The sequence below is a fragment of the Candoia aspera genome, chromosome 16 (genome assembly GCF_035149785.1).
Source record: "Candoia aspera isolate rCanAsp1 chromosome 16, rCanAsp1.hap2, whole genome shotgun sequence".
Classification (NCBI taxonomy): Eukaryota; Metazoa; Chordata; class Lepidosauria; order Squamata; family Boidae; genus Candoia; species Candoia aspera.
Window position 1 is genome coordinate 976682 of NC_086168.1, and position 20475 is coordinate 997156.

At 46.6% G+C, this 20475-nt stretch overlaps 1 protein-coding gene across 2 annotated transcripts in view; it reads left to right on the forward strand.

Annotated features, from left to right (window-relative positions):
* COL5A1 (collagen type V alpha 1 chain) overlaps positions 1 to 20475 on the forward strand; it is a 234267-nt gene that overhangs the window by 90537 nt on the left and 123255 nt on the right. For both annotated transcript variants that reach the window (XM_063316318.1, XM_063316317.1), the window contains exons 5-9: positions 9730 to 9861; positions 11938 to 12096; positions 13468 to 13710; positions 15140 to 15295; positions 16076 to 16132. In XM_063316318.1, coding sequence (XP_063172388.1) covers positions 9730 to 9861; positions 11938 to 12096; positions 13468 to 13710; positions 15140 to 15295; positions 16076 to 16132 — 747 coding nt within the window. The remainder of the gene's footprint in view (positions 1 to 9729; positions 9862 to 11937; positions 12097 to 13467; positions 13711 to 15139; positions 15296 to 16075; positions 16133 to 20475) is intronic.

Genomic DNA, 20475 nt, shown 5'->3' on the forward strand with positions numbered 1-20475 from the left:
ACTCTCTTCCTCTCTGAGTGACTGGAGAAAGACCGAGCGAGCCAGAGAGTGTCGGGGGGGGGGGGGGGGACCATTCATCATTGCAGACAATTAACAGCCATACAGTGAGCTGTGGGAACTGTTGCAGAGCACTAGCTTGGCCAACTTGTTCGCTTTGGAAGTGGTGGCAACTGGGACACTTTCTCAGTCAAACTCTTTGGCAGTTTGATCTCTCTGAAGAAGGCTTTATCTGGGTCGAAGCAGCAGCAGTCTCTTTATACAAAAGAAATTCACCGTGGTGATTTTGCCTTGTTTTGCTTGCTTGTTTGTACAATTTATATGGCTCCCCATCTCAGAGCAGTGACTCTGAGCAGTGTACAAGTTAAAACCAACTATTAGAGCAACAGTCCAAATAATAACTCTATGAGGTTGCCAAAAACAAATTCCAACTTACAATAAAAACAACATCAGCTGGCAGAGCTCACCCAACCTCCCAGCCCACATGCCTGGGGGAACAGCCAGGTTTTTATGGCCTTGCAAAAGGCCAGCAGGGCCATCTGGATCTCCAGTTTGGGCTTACGTGGAGAATGAAAAGGATGAAATCACAATAAATGAAAGCAGCATGAATGGATCAAGAGGAAGGGAAGTTACGATTATTTGGAGTTAAGATCCGGAAGCAGAGAGAGGCAAAAGGTTTAAGGAACAAAGGCAATGTACCAAGCAGTATATAGACGTGAGGGTGGTTTGCAAGGATGGAAAGGCACGGAGAAGTATAGTGAATGGCGTCAGTGTAGACCTGCTCTAGTTAGATTTCCTTTGCTTTTCTCTTTTCTTTTCCTGGCTTCCATTTCTTCAGTGTACTCTGTTTTATCCTTTTATATGCTTTGTTTAACCTTCTTTCTCCCATAAGAGGGTACTGTAACGATCTGTATATCTGCAAAAGCCTGTTCTCTTCTGGGAGATGGGACACTCATCTGAATCTCATTTGTAGCCAGTTGGAGGCCCTTCCTTACAATTTTATTCTTTCAAAATTCAGTCAGGTATAGAAAATTAATCCACCTGTCATCCAGACCCTTCTCTTTTTTAAAAAACATTGTTTAGAATTTTGCAATACAAGAAAAGTATAAAAGAATTAAATTTTAAAAAATAAAAAGAACAGTATTGAAAAAAAGAAAGAAAACATAGAAATATGACTTCCACCCTTCTTTCTATCAAGTAATTGCCATCTTATTTTCCCCCCTTCCTCTTTAACCCTTTTTAATTCCCAAATCCATAAATCATCAGTTCAGTCTTTTCTTCTTTCAACAAAAGCCTGTATTTATTTATTTATTTATCAAATTTTTATCACCGCCCATCTGCCCCCAAAGGAGGGACTCCAGTCTTTTAAAAAAGTCTTTATTGTTTTTTCCCTGACCAAACTGGTCAGCTTTGCCATGAAAATCCAGATCTTTCTCTAATAAATGCACATTTGTATGCAACTTTCCTTCCTATACACTGTTTTTAATGTAAATATCCCAACATGTGCTTTTTTATATGGTGTGCAATTTTCTCAAGCGTAACCTTTTTAAAAACTATGTATTCCCCAGATGAGTATTGTATGTATGAAATGTTGGAGCTGAGATTGAGAACAAGGGGCACCGTTGAATGTCCTGGAGTCCTTTTTGAGGAAAAGTAGGATCTTCTTCAATGTCGGAAGGCCTCTAGGGATTCAGGCTGCTGCATGGACCCTTCTTGACAGCCTCTGGAAGAATAAATCACAGGGTTGAAGGGCCCCCTCAGAACTAGATCAAGAGATGGGTTGGACAGGTTTCTCCTATCACATCCACTCTCAGACTTTTCAAGCAGATCAGCTAAGGAGTGCCATAGTTTGATGGGGCTGTCAGCTGATTCTGGACAAATATGTGTGAACTAGTTCAAAGTTGCAAGTAAATCCAGAGAAAGAACAACACATAGCTGGAATGCCAGAGGAACCAAGCAAATGATGAAGGCAACTTCAGCTGGGTTCTGATAGGTGACCCATCAGAAAGCTGTCAGCCTTGTGAGGTAGACCAGAAGGCAACATGGCCAGATGAGCTAATTCTGCTTTGTTGTAAGGTTACATTAACAGAATCTTGCAAGTCTGAAGTACATGCCTCCATCCCCCACCCCCCCGTCCCCTTTACAGCCTAAGAAACTAGGGAGGGTTCTGTGAGGTTCCTCACATTACAGCCTTAATACATTACTCTACAGTACAAGCCATTAGAATATACATGAGTAATTTTATTAAAGAGAAAACATCAGGTTGGATACAAAGGCACATCTGAATTTCCCGCTTCCCAGCAGCTGGGAAAAAAACTCATTCCTCCCCCTCCTCCTGTGCTGCCATGCTAATTAACTGTGCCTATCCATTGCCATGGTTACTAATTGAAGGCCATTTTGTTGTCATGGCTGCTGAGTGATAAGACGCCTTTGGAATGTGGTCTGAAACTCCCCCCCCCCTTTCTGCTGCTCTGTGTTCTTCTAAACAAACTCCAAAAGGTTTTTACAAACTGCAAACTACAAACTCATGTCAGAAGGATGCATCCAGATGCAATTTAATTCTTCTGGATTGCTCTGATTCTGACATACCACTCTCCTAACAATGACTATCCCCCTTAAATCACATTTCCCCCCTCCCCATCTGTAAACATATGATTGAGAAAACTAGTCAGTGGAGCCATGTTCATCTGGGTTTCTCTGGATATTTCTCATGGAACTGCTTCACCAATTGTGGGGCATGCACATGTCGACTGTCCACCCACTCAGTCTGCATTGGAGGGAAATGTTTCCACTGGATCAGGTACTGCAGTAGTCCTCTATGACGTCACGCATCTAGGATGGCTTGAACCTCGAAGTGTTGCTCCCCCTCAGTCATCGTGGGTGCTGGTGGAGATGCTTCTGGATGCCAGCGTGAAGATTCTCGCACAGGTTTCAACAAGCTGCAATGAAAAAACAGGGTGAACCCTTCTCAGCTTCTTTGGCAACTGCAGTTGTACAGTCACCTCATTAATCACTTTAGAGATTGGGAATGGGCCAAAATATTTTGGTGCTAACTTCTTTGAAGGTTGGGTAGACTTCAAATACTTGGTGGATAGATACATTTTCTCTCCCACTTTCATCGGCCATTGTGGTGATCGTTTACGGTCAGCATATTTTTTGTAATCAGCTTTTGCTCCCTCTAATGTCTTTTCAATGACTGGCCATTTATCTGTGAATTGTTTTATCCATTCATCTAATGCTAGGATTTTATTCTCTTCTCTTGGTAATTCGGGAATGGCTGCAAAGTCCTGCCCATTCGCCATCTGGAATGTGCTCTGGTGAACCGTGTTGTTGTAAGCTACTTCTGAAAAAGGAAGTAAGTCCACCCAGTTGTCCTGTTGGTAGCTTCTATAGCATCTCCGGTATTGCTCTAATATCTGGTTCTGTCGTTCAGACGATCCATCTGTTTCCCGATGGTGGGAGGAGCTTAAGCCTTGCTCCACCCCTATAAGCTTAAGAAATTGCTTCCAAAACTTTGAAGTAAACTGCATTCCATGATCACTGATCACTCTTTCTGGGGCTCTATATGTGATGAATAAACATTCTGGCTAGCTGACTAGCTGTGTGAACCCCCGTGCAAGGGATGAAATGGGTCTGTTTAGAAAACAAGTCTGTTACTACCCAAATTACTGTCTTCTTTTTACTTTCAGGTAGTTCCACTATAAAATCCATTGCAATCTGCTTCCAGGGCCTTGTAGGGCTTGCCACATTTTGCAATAGTCCTTTAGATTTGCCCCCAGCCCTCTTTGCTACAGCGCAAATGGGACAACTGGTCACATAATCTTCCACGTCTTTGCGTAGGGCTGGCCACCGAAACTGCCGCCGAACCAGGTGTAAAGTCTTTATGAATCCAAAATGGCCAGCCGACTTAATGTCGTGACATCGCTCAAGGTTTTTCCTTCTCAATCCTTCAAGAACATAAAGTTTCTCACCTTTCCACCATAGTCCCTGCTTCTCTCTCAGAAAGGTTTTATTTTCCCACAGCCATTTGCCTTGCTGTGCAGCACAGTGTAGTTCGCTCTGCATGTCTCCTTCTACCTTCGGGGTCATCTTTGCTTTCTGACTCCTAGCAGTCACTGCCATACTGAACTGAGGAGAGGACATAACTGTGTCCACCACCTCCTCCCTTTGGCTGTCGTGCTAAGGCAATCTAGACAATGCATCAGCCAGGAAGTCCCCCCCCCCGCAGCAAGTACTTTAGTTTGAAATTAAATCTACTGAAGAATTGTGCCCACATACCATTGCATTGTGGAAGAAAGAGGTGGATAAGTCAGATGACTGTCTAGTATGGAGTCCATGTTCCACACTGAGGAATCCAGATGTTTTGCAACACCTCCAGTGAGAGTTGAGCAGAGCAGAAAGCTTCTCTTCCAGGCTTGATCTCAATGGCAGTCTTTTGCCCCACAGCATGGTGGTGCCTCCCCACCTTCCTTTGGCATGACATCTCCCACCTGCTCACTCTTATTCTTTGGATATATTTGGACATTGGCAACCAGCGGAGAAGAAAAAGCCTTCATGTCCAGCTAGAGCTAAAGTGAATGTTTGGTTGCCAGCCAAGGGGTAGCAGGGGGCTGCTGAGGCCCTAGCTGGAGCCAAACTGAATGTAGCCTCCTTGAAAGAAGGAAGGAAAAATGGGAACATAACAGATGAGCTGGGCATAGGAAAAGAAGAGCCAGGTGAAGAATCCCTCTTGTGGGTGAGAAAGCCTCATGCAGCTGGTGGCTGGAGAGAGGGTGCCCTGTGTTTGTACAATGCTGCGAATATGGCTACCCATTTCCTGGGAATACATACGATAGAAAGAGAGGGAGGAAGGGACTGAGATCCTCTAATAAGGATTTAAAGAACTCAGAATGCATGTTCAGAAAACCTGTTGCAGGAAGAGCAGTGGGGCAGAGCAGCCAGTGACCGAGAGGGATAAGTCCCCCTTCCCTGGATGTGTGAAGCTGAGGCAGCCTCTCTCTGGGGGGCATCTGTTTGGACACCTGCACTGGGTGAGTGGGGGGTTCCAGTGGCCCCTTCCAACTGCAGGATTCTGTGATGATAATATTAAAAGATAATACATCTTGCTATTGCTATCTAATATGTCCTACATTGCTCCTCTCATTGCTCCCTGCAACTTCTGGGTGAGAGTCTCTTTCTTCTGCCCCCTCCCTGAGAAATTAACATCCGTGAGAGGAGGGGCTTCATTCAGAGCCAACGTGGTGGCACATTGAACATGCATGGATGTGGCACTCTCTGGTACTCTGCCTGCCCTTTTACCCTGGCAGCTGGATTAGGACCAAGGTCCCCAGGCGGGCCCATATAACACACTGCACCTGCTGGCTGCACTAACCCCTTTCCTGCATTCACACTATGCCCCACACCCTAAATCAGGGTTTCCCAAACTGTGATCTGTACCTCCCTTGGGGAGGAGCAGACAGAGTGAAGAACCTTTTAGCTATATTGCTACAATAAATCCACCTTTCCCAAAGTTTCACTGTATTGTTTTCATTGCTCATTTGTGTTCATGTTGGTGTTTGGATTTTTAGGGGAGATTACACTAAAGGGAGGTATAATGGCAAAAAGTTTAGGAACCCCTGCCCTAAATGTAGCAGGAGGGCTGGGTTGGGGTAGCAGTCTCTGTGTGGTCACTAAGGCTCAACACCAACTTGATAATCAAAAAGAAGGGTACAGTGTGTGTAGGTGGAGAGAGATGTGATTTGCTATTTAGGCCTCCAGTTTTTCACAGATAGAACTGGAGGGGACAGCAGAGATCTCATAGCATTGTGGGCATTTTGTGAGAGCCCTTTCAACATTTCCTGAAATTCAGTCTGTAATAAGGCTCCCTCATCTGTGACTTACTTGTTGATGAGAGGGCTGACCTGGCATGTATTACCGAGACCTGGCTGAGCCCAGAAGGAGGGGGGTGGCCCTTTCTGAGATATGCCCAGCTGGGTTTCAGGAATAACATCAGTGGACACCCTGGGGCAGGGGTGGAGGTGTGGCGATTGTCATCTGGGAATCGCTTACAGCCTTCAGAGGTACTGCACCACAGGTCACTGGATGCAAGACCCTGTTCTTTAAGTTGGGCTCTAGGGCTCAGTTGGGATTGTTGCTGTTGTACCAGCCTTCTTGCTGTACAGCAACCTCCCTGCCTGAGCTCCTTGACTCCATCTCTGGGTTGGCAGTGGGGTTTCCCGGACTTATGGTCTTGGGGGACTTCAATCTGCCTTCTCTGGGAGTGGGGTCTGAGACTGCTCAGGAGTTCATGGCCACTATGATGGCCATGGGCCTATCCCAGGTCATCCAGAGCCTGATACAGGACAGTGGTCACATACCGGATCTGGTGTTCCTGTTGGAGCAGTGGCTATGTGATCTGAAATTGGGGGAGCTTTTGGTGTCCCCCTTGTCATGGGTAGATCACATCCTGATTACCCTGGGATTCTCTGGTGCTGCCATCCTCTGCAGGGAGGCTGGACCTGTTAGATCAGTCTGCCCTCAGTGACTGATGGACCCTGATGGGTTTCAGAGGGAGCTGGGAATTGTTCCTGCTGGTCTGCTGCACGGTTCATCTGAAGCCTTGGTCGCTGCTTGGAATAAAAGGGCGGCTGAGGCTTTGGATCAGATTGTACCTATGCAACCTATCCCGGCACTCCCTATGGTTCACGGAGGAGTTAAGATAGATGAAATGACAGAAGAGACATCTAGAGCATTGCTGGCATTCTACAGATGACGAACTCAACCAGACACAGGTTAGGTAAAGGTAAAGGTTTCCCTTGACGTAAAGTCCAGTCGTGTCCGACTCTAGGGGGCGGTGCTCATCTCCGTTTCTAAGCCTTTAGAGCTGGCGTTGTCCATAGGACACTTCCGGGTCATGTGGCCAGCATGACTCACGGAACGCCATTACCTTCCCGCCGAAGCGGTACCTATTGATCTACTCACATTTGCATGTTTTCGAACTGCTAGGTGAGCAGGAGCTGGGACGAGCAACGGGAGCTCACCCCGCCGCGCTGCTATTAAGGCCTACCTTGTGGCAGTAAGGGCAGTGAAACATCAGTACTTCTCTGCCCTTATTGCATCTGCGGATAGCCATCCTGTGGCCCTGTTTCAGGTGACATATGCCCTCTTGGGTACAGGGGACTCAGAGAAGCCCCTGCAGGGGAGTACGGAAGAATTTGTTCAGCATCTGTTAGACTCTCGAATTCACTCACAGTTGGACGCTAGCCTTGTTGCACATCCAGAGGAGATGCCTGGGGTGGAGTCTTGTCTGGTTATCTGGGAATGGTTTGAAACTGTTGGGCCTGATGAAGTGGACAAGGTCCTTAGGACTGTGATCTCAGCCACCTGCTGTTTAGATCCATGCCCTTCCTGGCTTGTTAAGGCGGCCGGAGAGTGCTGTGTGAGTGGGTTATAGCAGTGGTAAATTCTTCTTTGAATAAAAAGAAAGGTACAGTTCCATTACCTCTTAAGGAGGCCTTGGTTGAGAAGTTGGTTGCACAACAGGTTCAGAGGACCTGGGTGAAGCAGATTATCTGGATCCTTTTCAGCCAGGATTCAGACCCGGGTATGGGTTGGAAACAGCATTGGTTTCAGTTTTTGATGATCTCTGGCATGGGCGGGATGGGGGTTGTGCATCCATCCTACTTGACCTTTGGTGGCTTTTGATACTATCGACCATGGTATCCTTCTGGATCAACTCAGAGGACTGAGGGTGGGCAACACGGTGTTGTGCTGGTTACCCTCCTTTCTTTGGGGTCAATTCCAATTGGTGTTGATTGGGAAGGAAAGATCCCACCCTTGGCCCCTACTATGTGGGATGCCACAGGGGTTGGTGCTCTCTCCGCTCCTATTTAACATCTAGATGAGGCTGCTGGGTGAGCTGATCTGTTGCCATAGGGTGAGGTATCACCAGTTCACTCATAATAATACCCAATTATACTTCTCCACTCCTGGCAAATTAAGTGATGCTGTGAACATCTTCCCGGTGCTTGGAGGCTGTGAGGGTCTGGATGGGGAACAACAGGCTTCAAATGAACCCTGGCAAGACTGAGTGGCTGCGGGTTTTGGGGCCTGCCAGTTCTAGGATGATGCCATCTTTGGTGCTGGGTGGGGCTGTGCTTCCCCAAACAGACCTTGTGTGCAGTCTGGAGGTTCTTCTGGACTCGTGACTCCTGCTCAAGGAGCAGGTGGCAGTCGTGGCTAGGAGGGCCTTTGCTCGACTTCCTGTTGTGCACCAGTTGCGCCCGTGCCTAGATCGGGAGGCTCTACTCACAGTCACTCATGCCCTGGTCACCTCCCCGTTGTAACATGCTCTATGCAGGGCTGCCCTTGGAGAGTGTCCAGAAGCTAAAGCTGGTACAGAATGCAGTGGGGCGGACAGTCATGTGTGTTTCTAGAAGAGCACATGTGACACCTCTGCTCCACGAGCTGCGTTGGTTCCCAGTCTGTTTCCAGTGCAGTTCAAGGTGCTGTTTTGACCTTTAACGCCCTTCAGGGCAGGGGCCGGGTTATTGGAGGGACTGCCCTTCCCTGATTACATCTGCCGCCCCACTGTTGCCTTTAAAACGCACGCATCCGAGGTTGGTGTGGAACTGATAAGCACGTGATCCCTGAATTTGGGAGAGAGACGCTAACTTTGCAAAGCGGCGTTTTCACCCCTCCTGACAGTAAGAATCGCCAAGTACTTCAGGCAGAGTGAAAAGCGTTTATTGGGGTTGTGTGGGTGTGGTCAAGCCTTTATACAGGGTACAGAAACAAAGGATACGTACATTCAGTATATGTGATGTGTCAGAAAGCGACAAATAAAACAACAAGAGACATTAATTAATTAAATGTGAGGATTAAACAAGAGAAAGCATTGATCCTAGATTACATTCCATAAGTGGCAGATCTATGGGTTACATCACCCCCTTTCCCAGCTGAGTTTATATCTTTCTTAAAACTTGCAAGTTTATTCAAGCACTTCCAGAATAAACTCCCTATTGTTTGGTTTCTGAAAAGGTCTCTTGCATATAAAAGAAAAAATGGTTTTAGCTAAAAGGACAACATGGTCTCCTTAAGTTCAAAAGGAGACACAGATGCCATGCTAAAATGCTAATATCACCTTTATGAAAAAGCTAATAATGAACCCTGAAATCCTAAGTAACACCACCCGATCTAGCAGAGAGGGCATGCTGCGGGTCCTGCCGGCTAGGGAGCTTCACTTGACAAGTCCTAGGTGGTGAGCCTTTTCTGCTGTGGCCCCTGCCTTATGGAACATTCTTCCCTCTGAAGTGAGGCTGGCCTCCTCCCTTTTAACTTTCTGGAAGTCCCTCAAGACCTGGTTGTGTCATCAGGGACCCCAGGGGACTGGTGAAATAATTGAGATGGTTCCAGTGTAATTGACAGCTGCTGTTCATCCTATACACGCACACACACACACACACACATTCATATATATTTAATTAATAATTGCTTGTATATATTGCTTTTAGCTTTGTTGTATGCTGCCTAGAGTCACTTGTCTGTGAGATGGGCAGCCATATAAATATGACAAAATAAATAAATTCCAGATGTGTGGAATTCCATACAAAGCATTCACAAAAAATTGTGGGTTTATTTTTTAAAGGAGGGGACCTCTGAGCATTATAGCAAAGAGTGCTGTCCATCCATGTGCACTCATTTGGTGTTCGCTCAAATGGCGGGATGTTATTGTGGTTTGTCTGTTCTCTGCAGGGCGACATCCAGCAGCTGCTCATTGTGCCAGACCATCAAGCAGCCTACGATTACTGTGAACACTACAGCCCAGACTGTGACACAGCTGTGCCAGATGTGCCTCACTCTCAAGATCCAAACCCTGATGAATACGTAAGTGTGAAAGAGATGTGGGAGCCTGGGCTACAATCAGAGGTGCCTCTCCCCACCACCCCAGGCAAAATCTTGGTCAGGGAGGGCAGAGTTTCCCCAGGCCACCTTAGGAATGGAGGCTGGAGCTAAAAAGTACACTCCACAATCTGCACATGGTGGAGGTCTGTAGAGAGAATTCAGATCTTAATATGCAGAAATACATCTTGTGCAGAAACACCCACCCACACACACACCAGAGTGTTAGAAAGAGAGTCAGAAAATGATCACTCCCTTGTGGTGTATAACACAACCCTGTTTGGACATGCATGGATTCTTTTCCATAAAGGAATGTTTTCTTACAATTAAAGAATACCAATAATACTAACAATATGAAGCAGGAGTACAGTCCAACAATAACTGGAAAAGAATAATCATGCAGAATATTGCTCAAACCATATGCTTCCAAAAGACATATGCCCATCTACAAAAAAGGTTAAAGACCTGGAGGTGGTGAGACATTGGAATCCAGATATGTGAATGGATAAAGGACATAGCTCAGTGAAAAGTACCTGCTTAATTTGTCCTTTTATTGATCTTGATTTACTTGAGTGACATGGGCTAATGGTTAAGGCCCATGTGCAAAATGTAAGCATTCTCATGCAACTACATCAACTTCCATGTAGAAGTTGGTGAAGGCCTGAAAAAAGTTTGCCAGCCTGTCAGTTGCACACACCCCTTTGAAAACCTACACAGTGAGGTTTTCTTAGCTGTAACCTGCCATGTTGATTTGGATTGTATTTCTTTAAGTAAGGATGGGAATGGATGTCTTGTAGAGCAAGATGGGGGCTCACCTTATTCTCCCAATCTTGCTTCTGGGGTTTTCCTCCAAACAGTAATTCTGAGTGCCCCTCCCCCCCTCTATTACAGAAGTTTCTTGCTTTGTAACAAGAAATAGTTATGATGCTGGTCATCACTGCCGCTGTTTTTATGAGTAAGCCCCTGCCCTGAAAATTGTGTAACTTCCCCTTGGAATCCAGAAAATCAACCCAAGACCCCTCCTAGCTCTGCAGTCCACTGACTGGGTGAGCGCTCTTCACTTGCATCTACACATCCAGCAGAAGAAAGGAGGAATGAGTTGGTGGGAGCAAATGGGCCATGTTTCAAGTTGCAGGTGGGAGTTCATCCTTTCCAACGATAATCTGCATTCAGAACCAAAGAGCCCTGTGCTGTGGTGCAGAGATGTGGCCTTGGCGATGGATTGGGAGGAAGAAAGCCCAGAAGAGTAAATCTTACAGAGAAGCACTAGGCATCATCTGTAAATGATGACTTGGGATTCACAGAGATTCCACTATTAACTATTATAAATGAAAGTTACATTTTTGTTAGTTTTGTTGTTCACAGCACAGCACATCAGTACGTGGGGATTATCACTGAAGTTGATTAACAGTTGGATCAAACCAACTCCAATGAACTATCAAGCTTCCTAAACTTCGGAAGAATGGCACCACCATGTCAATTCTAGTCATTCATTTCTCAACCATGGATACAGTTACATTGACTTTCCTTGCACCAACTGTGGAGATGTGAAGGAAAAGGTCCCAGTGAGGGCAGACCTCTTTTTCCTTTCTTTGTAACGCTATTTTCCTAGATGACATGGCATCTTTCAGGAACCAAACAGGTCAGAGAGCAGAATTCTGGGACATAATGAGATATTTGCAGTCACATACCTCCATTTGGCCCTTAAGCAGTTTGCAAGGAAAAGTGAGATTACTTTGCCCAGGGTTTAGAAAGAAAATTATAGTTATGCTGCTGTGGTTTTGACTGTAAGCATGTACTGGGGAATGTGCCCAGCCCTGTCATTCTGTGGGATACTTAGGTGAAAAGAGAGATGCCTCTTTGGTGCTTGCAAGCAGGAATTGGTGACCTCTCTCCCACCATTGGGCTAAGACCAATAATGCTTGATAGGCCTGTGGGTGTAGCCAGCCCCCTTAACAGCAACCAAGTTCCTGCCTTCTTCAGGTCCTGTTATAGTGAATTCCAGTTTAATGATGTCCTGTAATGATGCCTGTCATTTCAACCACTCTCCTTGTTTCACAGTACCCAGATGGTAATGGGAACCTGGAAGGTGAAGGAGAAACTTACTATTATGAATACCCCTATTATGAGGATCTGGATGACACAGGCAAAGCTATCCCAACCACTGCCCAACCTGTGGAAACTGATGAGGTAGCCAGGGAGATGACTGAAACCACTGAGGTAAGGGACTGTGAGATGGTGGGACTGTCTGCCACAGTGAGATGGACCAGTGTGTCTATGTGGGTCAAGTGGGAGGGAAGGTGTGACAGAATGTTCAACAGATCCCAGAAACATGGAGGAGGGAGCAGGACCATTACAGGAGGAAGCAGAAAAGCAGGAAAAGATTCCTGAGTGCTTGGGAGGAAGGAAACATGAGAAAGAGACTCAAAGTAGCTCTGTCTTAATTATGCCAGGTGTAAGTTGAGCTGCAAATTGTTTGGCAGGCTTTCAAATTCCTGTTCATCACCCGACTAGCAATAAAGACCTTTCCAAAAGTCCAAGTGGTTCTTTTTTCCTGAATTTGCCTGCCTTGAGGGGCTTGATGGAAGCGCAGGGCAGGCTGGCCCAGGGCATCCTTCCAAGGACCAAGGAAGGCTGCAGGACATGCTTCTGTCCTGTCCAGGAACAGCCCCTGTTGGGTTGCCAAGTGGATCATCTCCACCAACCTCCATTTTCCTTATGTGCATGGGCTTTTATCCTATAAACCCAAGGAAGATGGGTTTTTAAATAATTTCATTTAGGGTTTTCTCCAAGTGACTCATGGTACCATGAGTAGCCCTAGGCTTCGGGAATGTAGATGTTGGAAAAGGTGCACCAGACCCTCCTAATTTTTGGCTTCTGTAGATTAACACAGCTCTCCTCCTACATTGTTCCCTTCGGTTTCAGAACATAGATAGTTGTCCTGTCACGTGGGAAGCCTCATCCTCTCAGCCTGATCTTCCATCTCCTAGGAAGGATGGTTTAAGCTGGGAGGGAAGCCAGTCCAACGTTACCAGCATCGATATTCCTCCAGGGGTCTGTAACATTGCTGTAACGGGAAGAAGGAATAACCTTGAGGAATAGAAGGGAGAGCAGCTACCAAGACAATGGTCAGATAAAAGAAATCTGAGTCTGGGACAAAACCATAATCCGAGAAAGCACCTCAGACAAGACCCTTCCTAGTTCTCATGAAGATAAAGGCCCCCCTTTATCTTCAGGGGGGGAGCGCATTGAGACTTCTTCAAGATTGATGTCAGCCCTTCAGGGTAAACCAGACTAGGAAACTAAAGTCATTAATGCTAATACTAATTTTATTATAAGGTTACAGTAGCAGAATCTTGCAAGTCTGAATGTGCTTCCCTCTTGGGATGCTCTATTCCATTGAGTCACTCTGTGGGGACTTTTGGAGAAAACAGGAAAGCTCCAGCCATCCGTGTGTTTGTATGTATGTGATTTCTAGCACTGCAACACAGAATGCTACGTGGATGGCCCTCCCTGCCCGTCTGAGCCACTTGGCTGTCCTGGGCAGAGTTTGTAACCACTCACCCTCCTCTTGTCTCCTCTTTCAAACAGAACCTCACCCCTCCACCCACACCCCCACTGGTGGTGGAGAAGACACAGAAGGAGACTCCCAAGGAAGAGGATGATCTGCTGATAGATGAATACAACTACGGGCCCCTTACAGATGAGTACTATACGCCACTCCCATACGAAGATCTCACCTATGAAGACCTTGACAATTTTGATAAGCTCCCAGAAGGTGGCATTGAGGCAGAAGTTCCCACCAGCACAGTTGTCACCTACAATGAAACTGATGTAATTTGTTTTGCATCTTCTAGAGGATATATTTAGGGTCACATGTGAGGCTAGTGAAACAAAAATGTGGAGCAATTATAAAGCCAGACTAATGGTTTTGAGAATAAAGCCAGTTTGATCTAGTGGCTAAAGTGCTACCCTAGGAGCAGTGAGACCTGAGTTCTAGTCCCTCCAGGCACAGAAACAGAGTGGCTGTGGCCAGTCCCTCTTAGTTCTTGGGGAAAGGCAGTGGCAAACTACTTTTGAAAACGTTGCCAAAAAACCTGCATGGGTTTGTCTAAGTAATTCCCAGGAGTCTGGGTTATGCTCACATAATATCCCAAGCCATGAAGCATGGTTTACAACCCACAGCTAATATGAAAAGTTTGAATTGTCTTAGTGTAGTGTGGGATAACATTTTGTGTTACCTACAATGTGTGAACCAGACTGTGAAACAAAACTCAGCCTGACCACATTAGGATGTAAGGCAACATGTGAATCCAGGAATCTCAAGCCAATGACATGGGCAAGACATGGGCAGGATGAAAAAAAGAAACAAAATTCCAGCCTGTGGTTCACTCTAAGTTTGTATAATGTGGTTTCTGGAGTAGGCCACAACTGGGTCAGCTCACCATTGTGCAATGCCCAAACCAAATTAAGTCACGGTACAGTTCCAGGCCATTTGTGGACTCAGCCTGGTAGTCTTCAGGTGGGACGCAGGAGACATCAAGCAGGCACAGGCTGTGTTGGCCGAAAGACTGCTGTAGGGCCACAGGTTTTATGTGGGAGCTAGAAGTCCTGGAACTCCACTCTGCCCCTGTGCCGTGGTCCCAGCACTCCCTCTTCTCCCTGCCTTTGCAAAGGGATCCATTAGCAAAGCAGAGCCACCCAAGATGAAGACTGAGATCAGCACAGGGAGTTCTCCTCAGATAAAACCAGAATTTCCAGGGCAGCTTGGAAACTTGATCTCTCTGAGCACACAGGAGAGATCACACTTTGGCAGGACAGAGGCAGACAAAATCACTATATTATGATAACTAAGTGGTTTTAGTGGTTTGAAAAGAGTTAGACTGTTGTTCTCCAACCTGGTGCCTTTCAGGTATCTTGGATGTCAACTCCCATTGACCAGGCTGGCTGGCAGTTCATGAGAATTGTTTTTTGACACATTTTGAAAATCTACCAAAGAGTCCTCACTTCTGCAGCAAAAGATTGCTTAAAAATGAACCTGGTCCTTTCATGCTCTCATTAGTACACAAAAATGAGCACAGATGTTTTATAATGAAGTTCATTTTTGCTTCTGTCCCCCTTCTGTCTTCCTTCTTAGAGGAGGAGGAGGAGGAGGAGGAGTAATAGTAACATTTATTCAGTCAGTGACTAACAACATTGACAAAATATGTAACACTTAGAAGGATGATGATGTTGAAGATGATGATTATGCTTATTTGCTCAGAGCACAGGAAGAGTAAGTGAAGGTGAAGAAGATCCTGACAAAGACTTCTCTCTCACTGAGTATGAGGAAGGATACTATGACGGTTACTTCGACAGAACTGACTCTCCTGATATTGGACCTGGAATGCCTGCTAACCAGGATACCATTTATGAAGGGGTGAGGAATGACTCTGCCTCAGTCAGAAAGTTAGATTGAGCTCTTGGGGAAATGGATTGTTGCCAGTTTCTCCTCCTCCAGAGTTGTTGGGATCTTGTGCTGAGAAGTCTGGGCGGGACTGTTGCCTGCAAAATTTTAGGTGCTCCTGGTCAAAAGGAAGGTTTCAATGAATCCCCAAGTGAAGCTGACATAACCTCTCCAGAGTAGAAAGCTAAACAAGATACCTTTCTGCAAATTTGAATCTATTCTTGCCATTTCTGTGCAACTGTTTACAGATTACAAAGAAGAAAACAGTGAATATCACTGAAACGTAAAGTTTGACCGGGGTGGTCTACATTTTTGCATATAATTGGATAGTCCCAATAAATCTGGAAGTCCCAACACCTGGACTGGTGGTTTGGCATTATTTCACTGCTTTCTTTGAACATGCAGAGCAAATTCCAAGTTCAGGATGCAGCTACCATTTGCCCCTGTATCAAGATTAACACAGAATAAAGTGGCTTTTGGTGACATATACAGCTTGGGTCAAAGTAAGAGCAGCCACCAGGGCTTTGGCGGGAAGAATTCAGCATGGGGGGGTGGCCCAGGAGATATCTGACATGCTAGTCTCTTGTTAAAGGAACTGTCCCAAATGGTTGTAAATTAAATAGTGCATTCACTAAGCATCAGAAGTCAGAATGCAGAGATAAAGTGCTAGTGCTTTGCATTTATGTCTTCCATGCATCCCTGCTTTCATTTTTATCCCACTCCCCTGACTTCCCTTCTCCTTCTCTGGTACAGATCACTGGACCTCGAGGTGAAAAAGGGCAGAAGGGAGAGCCGGCGATCATTGAGCCAGTAAGTGCTCTTGCCTGGCAGGTAAAGAAACTGTTGCAGAGCCACATAGCACAGGAGCTGAGGAATCCACATTTCCTGTGGAAACCTCCAGTGACCAGAACCTGGGTACTTAGTCTGTGCACCAATGAATCTTGCTAATCGTTGCACAGTCTGGCCTTGCTTCATGATGGGGCAAGTGGAGAGATGCCTGAAATGGCAGATGGAAATACTGAGATCACTTGAAAGGGCAGAATCCTCTTATCTGGAGGTCTGGATTCTTGCATATATGGAAATAGGCTGGACTAGGACTCTCTTTTTCTGACGCAGAGGCGTGTGGAACCAGCGCCTTTTCCTTTGCATGGAATTGCTTATGCGGAGAAGGCTGAAAGTGGCAAGTTTCAGCCACATGATCTGCTGCATGTCAAGGCCTCAGGCCCGAGACTGCACACAGGAAGCACTCGCTATCTCTCCTTGCTCAGGATCCATAGAGAATTTGAATGTGGAAATGAGCTGCTGCTGAGTTGATCTTAAAGGAGAAAAAGCTTGGCCGCCTTCAGTCCCATCTCAGCCTGGTGCACCCCTGCATTGACTGTTGAGAAGACGCATGATGTAGGTGTCAGCGGCATCTGATGGGATTAGTGTTGTGCCTGTCAAGCTGAGCACCACGGTGCTTTATTCCAGGCCCAGCAGCCAAGGGCAGAAGAGAACACAAAGAACCCAAGCTTTGTGTAGCATCTCTCTATGACGTTTCATCTTGAGGCTCTCTTTCAGAGAGGGAGAGGGAGTCCTCTACACCAGTCCTTGAGACAACATGAGCTAGATCAGCATAGAACGTGCCGTCCCCATTGCCAGTCCCTATCCTGCCCCAGGCATTGCGCCGTCAGGAGGCACCGTCCTTATTTACCATGTGCAAAGCTCAGAAGACAGGGATTGGTGGAGTCCCTGGATGTGTGTCCCTCCCCTCCTATTAAATGTCACCCACCACCCAGAGGGAAGACGTCTGCCAATTACCTGAGATGGGGAGGAGTGAGCTTTGGTGAATGGCTGTTTTGTCTGGGTGTGTTCAAAGGGAGCCAGTTGGGATCAGCTGGTAGTTGGGCTGCTTTTGGACACAGGTTTAGCACTATTCCAGAAGTGCATTAAACTCTTGTTCAAAAGCAGCCTGAAAACAGCTGACAGATGCAGGGAAGGCCACCCCTCAAAGCAGCATGGAGCAACCCAGCTCCCTACGTCAACTGCTCAGGGTGACTCAGGTCTCCAAACTGGGGATCAGGTTGGTGACCTGGGGGAAAAAAGGGAGAGATCCTGTCTTGAAAGAACCAAATTCTCCTGCCAGCCAAAGCAGAGATGGCCTGGAGGATGGTGCCCAAGGACCACTGGGGAGGAGCGTGCCCACACCAGCCTAAATTCCTAAATTAATGTCCTCTGACTGAAAAACTCATTGGATGGTGATTGAAGCACATCAGATTCACTCGGACTACAATTTCCAGCAATCCCAGCCAGCCTGGGACGATGGCTATCATAGTCCAGTAGCATCTGGAGAGCCAGCTTTGATCCAGGGCTGTGAGACAGAAATGTTGAAAGCTGCCTCTCCCGCCGCGCCTTTGCCATCTCCCGCGTGAGCAGTAGAAATAAGAGGAGCCGATCTGTAGTTCAGCGTAAGCTCTACCCACCCTTCCCATCTCTCTGGTAGCATGAACATGTTTTTGTGAACCAGCACCCTAATGTGTTGAAAGGGTAGATAGTTTTCGACTCATCAACTTTTATTTTCAGCAACTTATTTTTCCCTATTTTTTAGCCACATAAAGTACATTTGGACATCTGAATGCAAGCCTAGAGAAAATCAATTTACTGCAGAAATCCAGACAACCACTGGACTGGTTTTTTTTTTTCTTATGCAAATGTTTAGACTTTGATAGAAAGCACTTTAATCTTTTGTGCAGATAGAGAAAGGTTTGTGATGCCTTAAAAATCATTAAGCACGAGTCCACTAATCCCAGTCTTAATTATTTTAAGATCATTCAGTTCCCAAACTCTACCTCAACTTCATAGCTTTTGTTGTTTACTGTTTTTTGTTAATGTAGCTGTTTGTTTTTTTGGACAAGGCAAACCAGGTTCTAACCTTTCCAGGACAAACAGAGATCTGAGTCATACAACACGCTGCCCCACCTGGTTATGCCAGAAAGTTAGCAGCTGAGAGTTCCCTCCATCTTCTCTGCATGTCAGAGCAAGCTGAAACATATTTGTTTGTTCGACTATTCATTCATATCTACAACATCTTTGGTGCTGTATTTCCAGAGATTCTGAGTGGCTTACAGTATTAACAGAATAAGATTAAACGTGAAAATCAATTAATACATTTATAAACAATCAATCTGATGTTCCACCGTTCATCATGATTTGTCCCTCAATGCCTTTTGGAAGAGCCTTGTTTTTATTGCCGTTCAAAGTATGGTAATCCAGGGTTAAGCTGGCAAAAGGAGGGGGCCATCACTGAGGAGGTTCAAACCAGATGACATTTTGTTAGTGCTGGGACCCTTAGCGAGCCTGTTCTGCCATATCTTCCTGGATGGGCAGGCTTAGTCCCAAGATGGCAGCAGTGGAGATATCCAGGCTGTGACCGTGTAGCGTTGTAGAGGTGATGACCAACCCCTTGAATTGCCCCCAGAAGCCACCCATCAGCCAGCGCAGCTCCCACAGCAGTGGTACTCTGTGGGAGAACCTCAGTGGAGCCAGAATCACCTGGGCTGCTGCATGTTGCACCAGCTGAAGCTTCTGGGGGGTTTTCAAGGGCAGCTCCATGTAATCTAGCCATGAGGTAGCAAGGGTGTGGGTGACTGGGTAAAGCCTAAAAAATAAATGTATTGATGTGTGATTTGTTATGCAAAACCACCCAAAGCCCAGTGTATAAACCCTGTGCTAGTTTTTTTTTTTTGCACTAGAAACTCCTCTGGCCACAATTGCCAAACATCAGGGAACATTTTCTGCCTGTTTAGTATAATTCCTAAAACACACTTAACACAGTTAAAAGAACAAGGAAATCCCCGTCCCCCAAATCCAGGAAATGAACCAGAATTTGTCCCTGGACACGTGTGTCATAGACACACACACACCCCTTTGTTTGGTTGTTCAGTTTCTGTCCCATCTTTCCTCGGGAGCTCAAGGCAGTGTATATAGAGCTCCCTCCTCCTATTTTTCCCAACAGCCTTGCAGGGTAGTTGGGCTGGGAGAGGGTGAGTGACCAGTCAGCCAAGGAGCTTCCACCACTGAGGCTGGACCAGATCTGGGTCTCCCAGCTGCTGTTCCATGCCTTCATCTCTGTGCCGCCGTGGCTGCAACTCTGGCTCTGTCTTTGCTTTGTCCTCCCCAAGCCGAGTGGCCCCGCCACCAAGAGGCCGACCCCAGACCGGGAGCCCCTGCAGTGACTGCTGCTGCGTTCAGACAAGATGCTTATCCAGGCCGGTTAGAGACTCAGCTGCTGCACTCCTGTGACTGATTGGCTTTCTTCTTCTTCTTCCTAGCATTTTCCCACTATCGCGGGGTCTGCTTTTCAGATCCTGAAACGCCACTTTGCCCAATCCGCATCCTCAGGGCACAGGCCCTCGATTTGCATGTCCTTATTGATGGTGTCTTGCCATCTCTGTTTTGGTTGCCCACGTGGCTGCTGGCCATTGATTTTAAGATGGTAAACTATTTTGGCGACAGACTGTGACTGACTGGCTTTGGTTGGTGTTAACCCTGGAGAAGGTTTGCTGCTTATTGATCCCAAACTGGTCTGTGTTGTAATTAATATAACAGATTAATGATTTGTTATATTGTGCCAACCTGGAAAATGGGATGATTCAGGAAGCAGGAAAAACACGCTGTGCAAGTGCCTCCGCTGAGGTTGCAAGCGGCTCAGGACTTCCCTTTTCAGGTCCCTGCTCCTGCCCAGCTGGGCCCCTCACAACCCCCTGCCCCCCTCCCCACAACAGCCTTGGCCTCCCATTCTGGCCTCCTCTCCTTTCCTGCTTGCCCGCTCCAGCCCCATTTGCTTGGTCAGTGCTGCCTATCAGACATGGGGAGTCAGCGTTTTCTGGCTTTGTTCCCCCTTTGCCCATGACAGAAGTGAAGCCAGGAACACCCCTGGCAGTTGGTGATTTCCAGAAATGGCCACTTCCTCTGTCCTTGGTCTTCTTGCTGGAGAACAGTGTTTACAGGCGGTGGGACGGGGGAGAAGAGGAACCTCCCCAAAGACCCCAGAGCTTTGCCTACACCAAGTACGGCAGGGTTGTGAAGTGGTTGCATAAACCTCGCCCTGCCAAATGTTACCCAGAGAACAAAGTGCAGTTCAGCAGCTTAATCATCATGCAAACGTTTGGCAG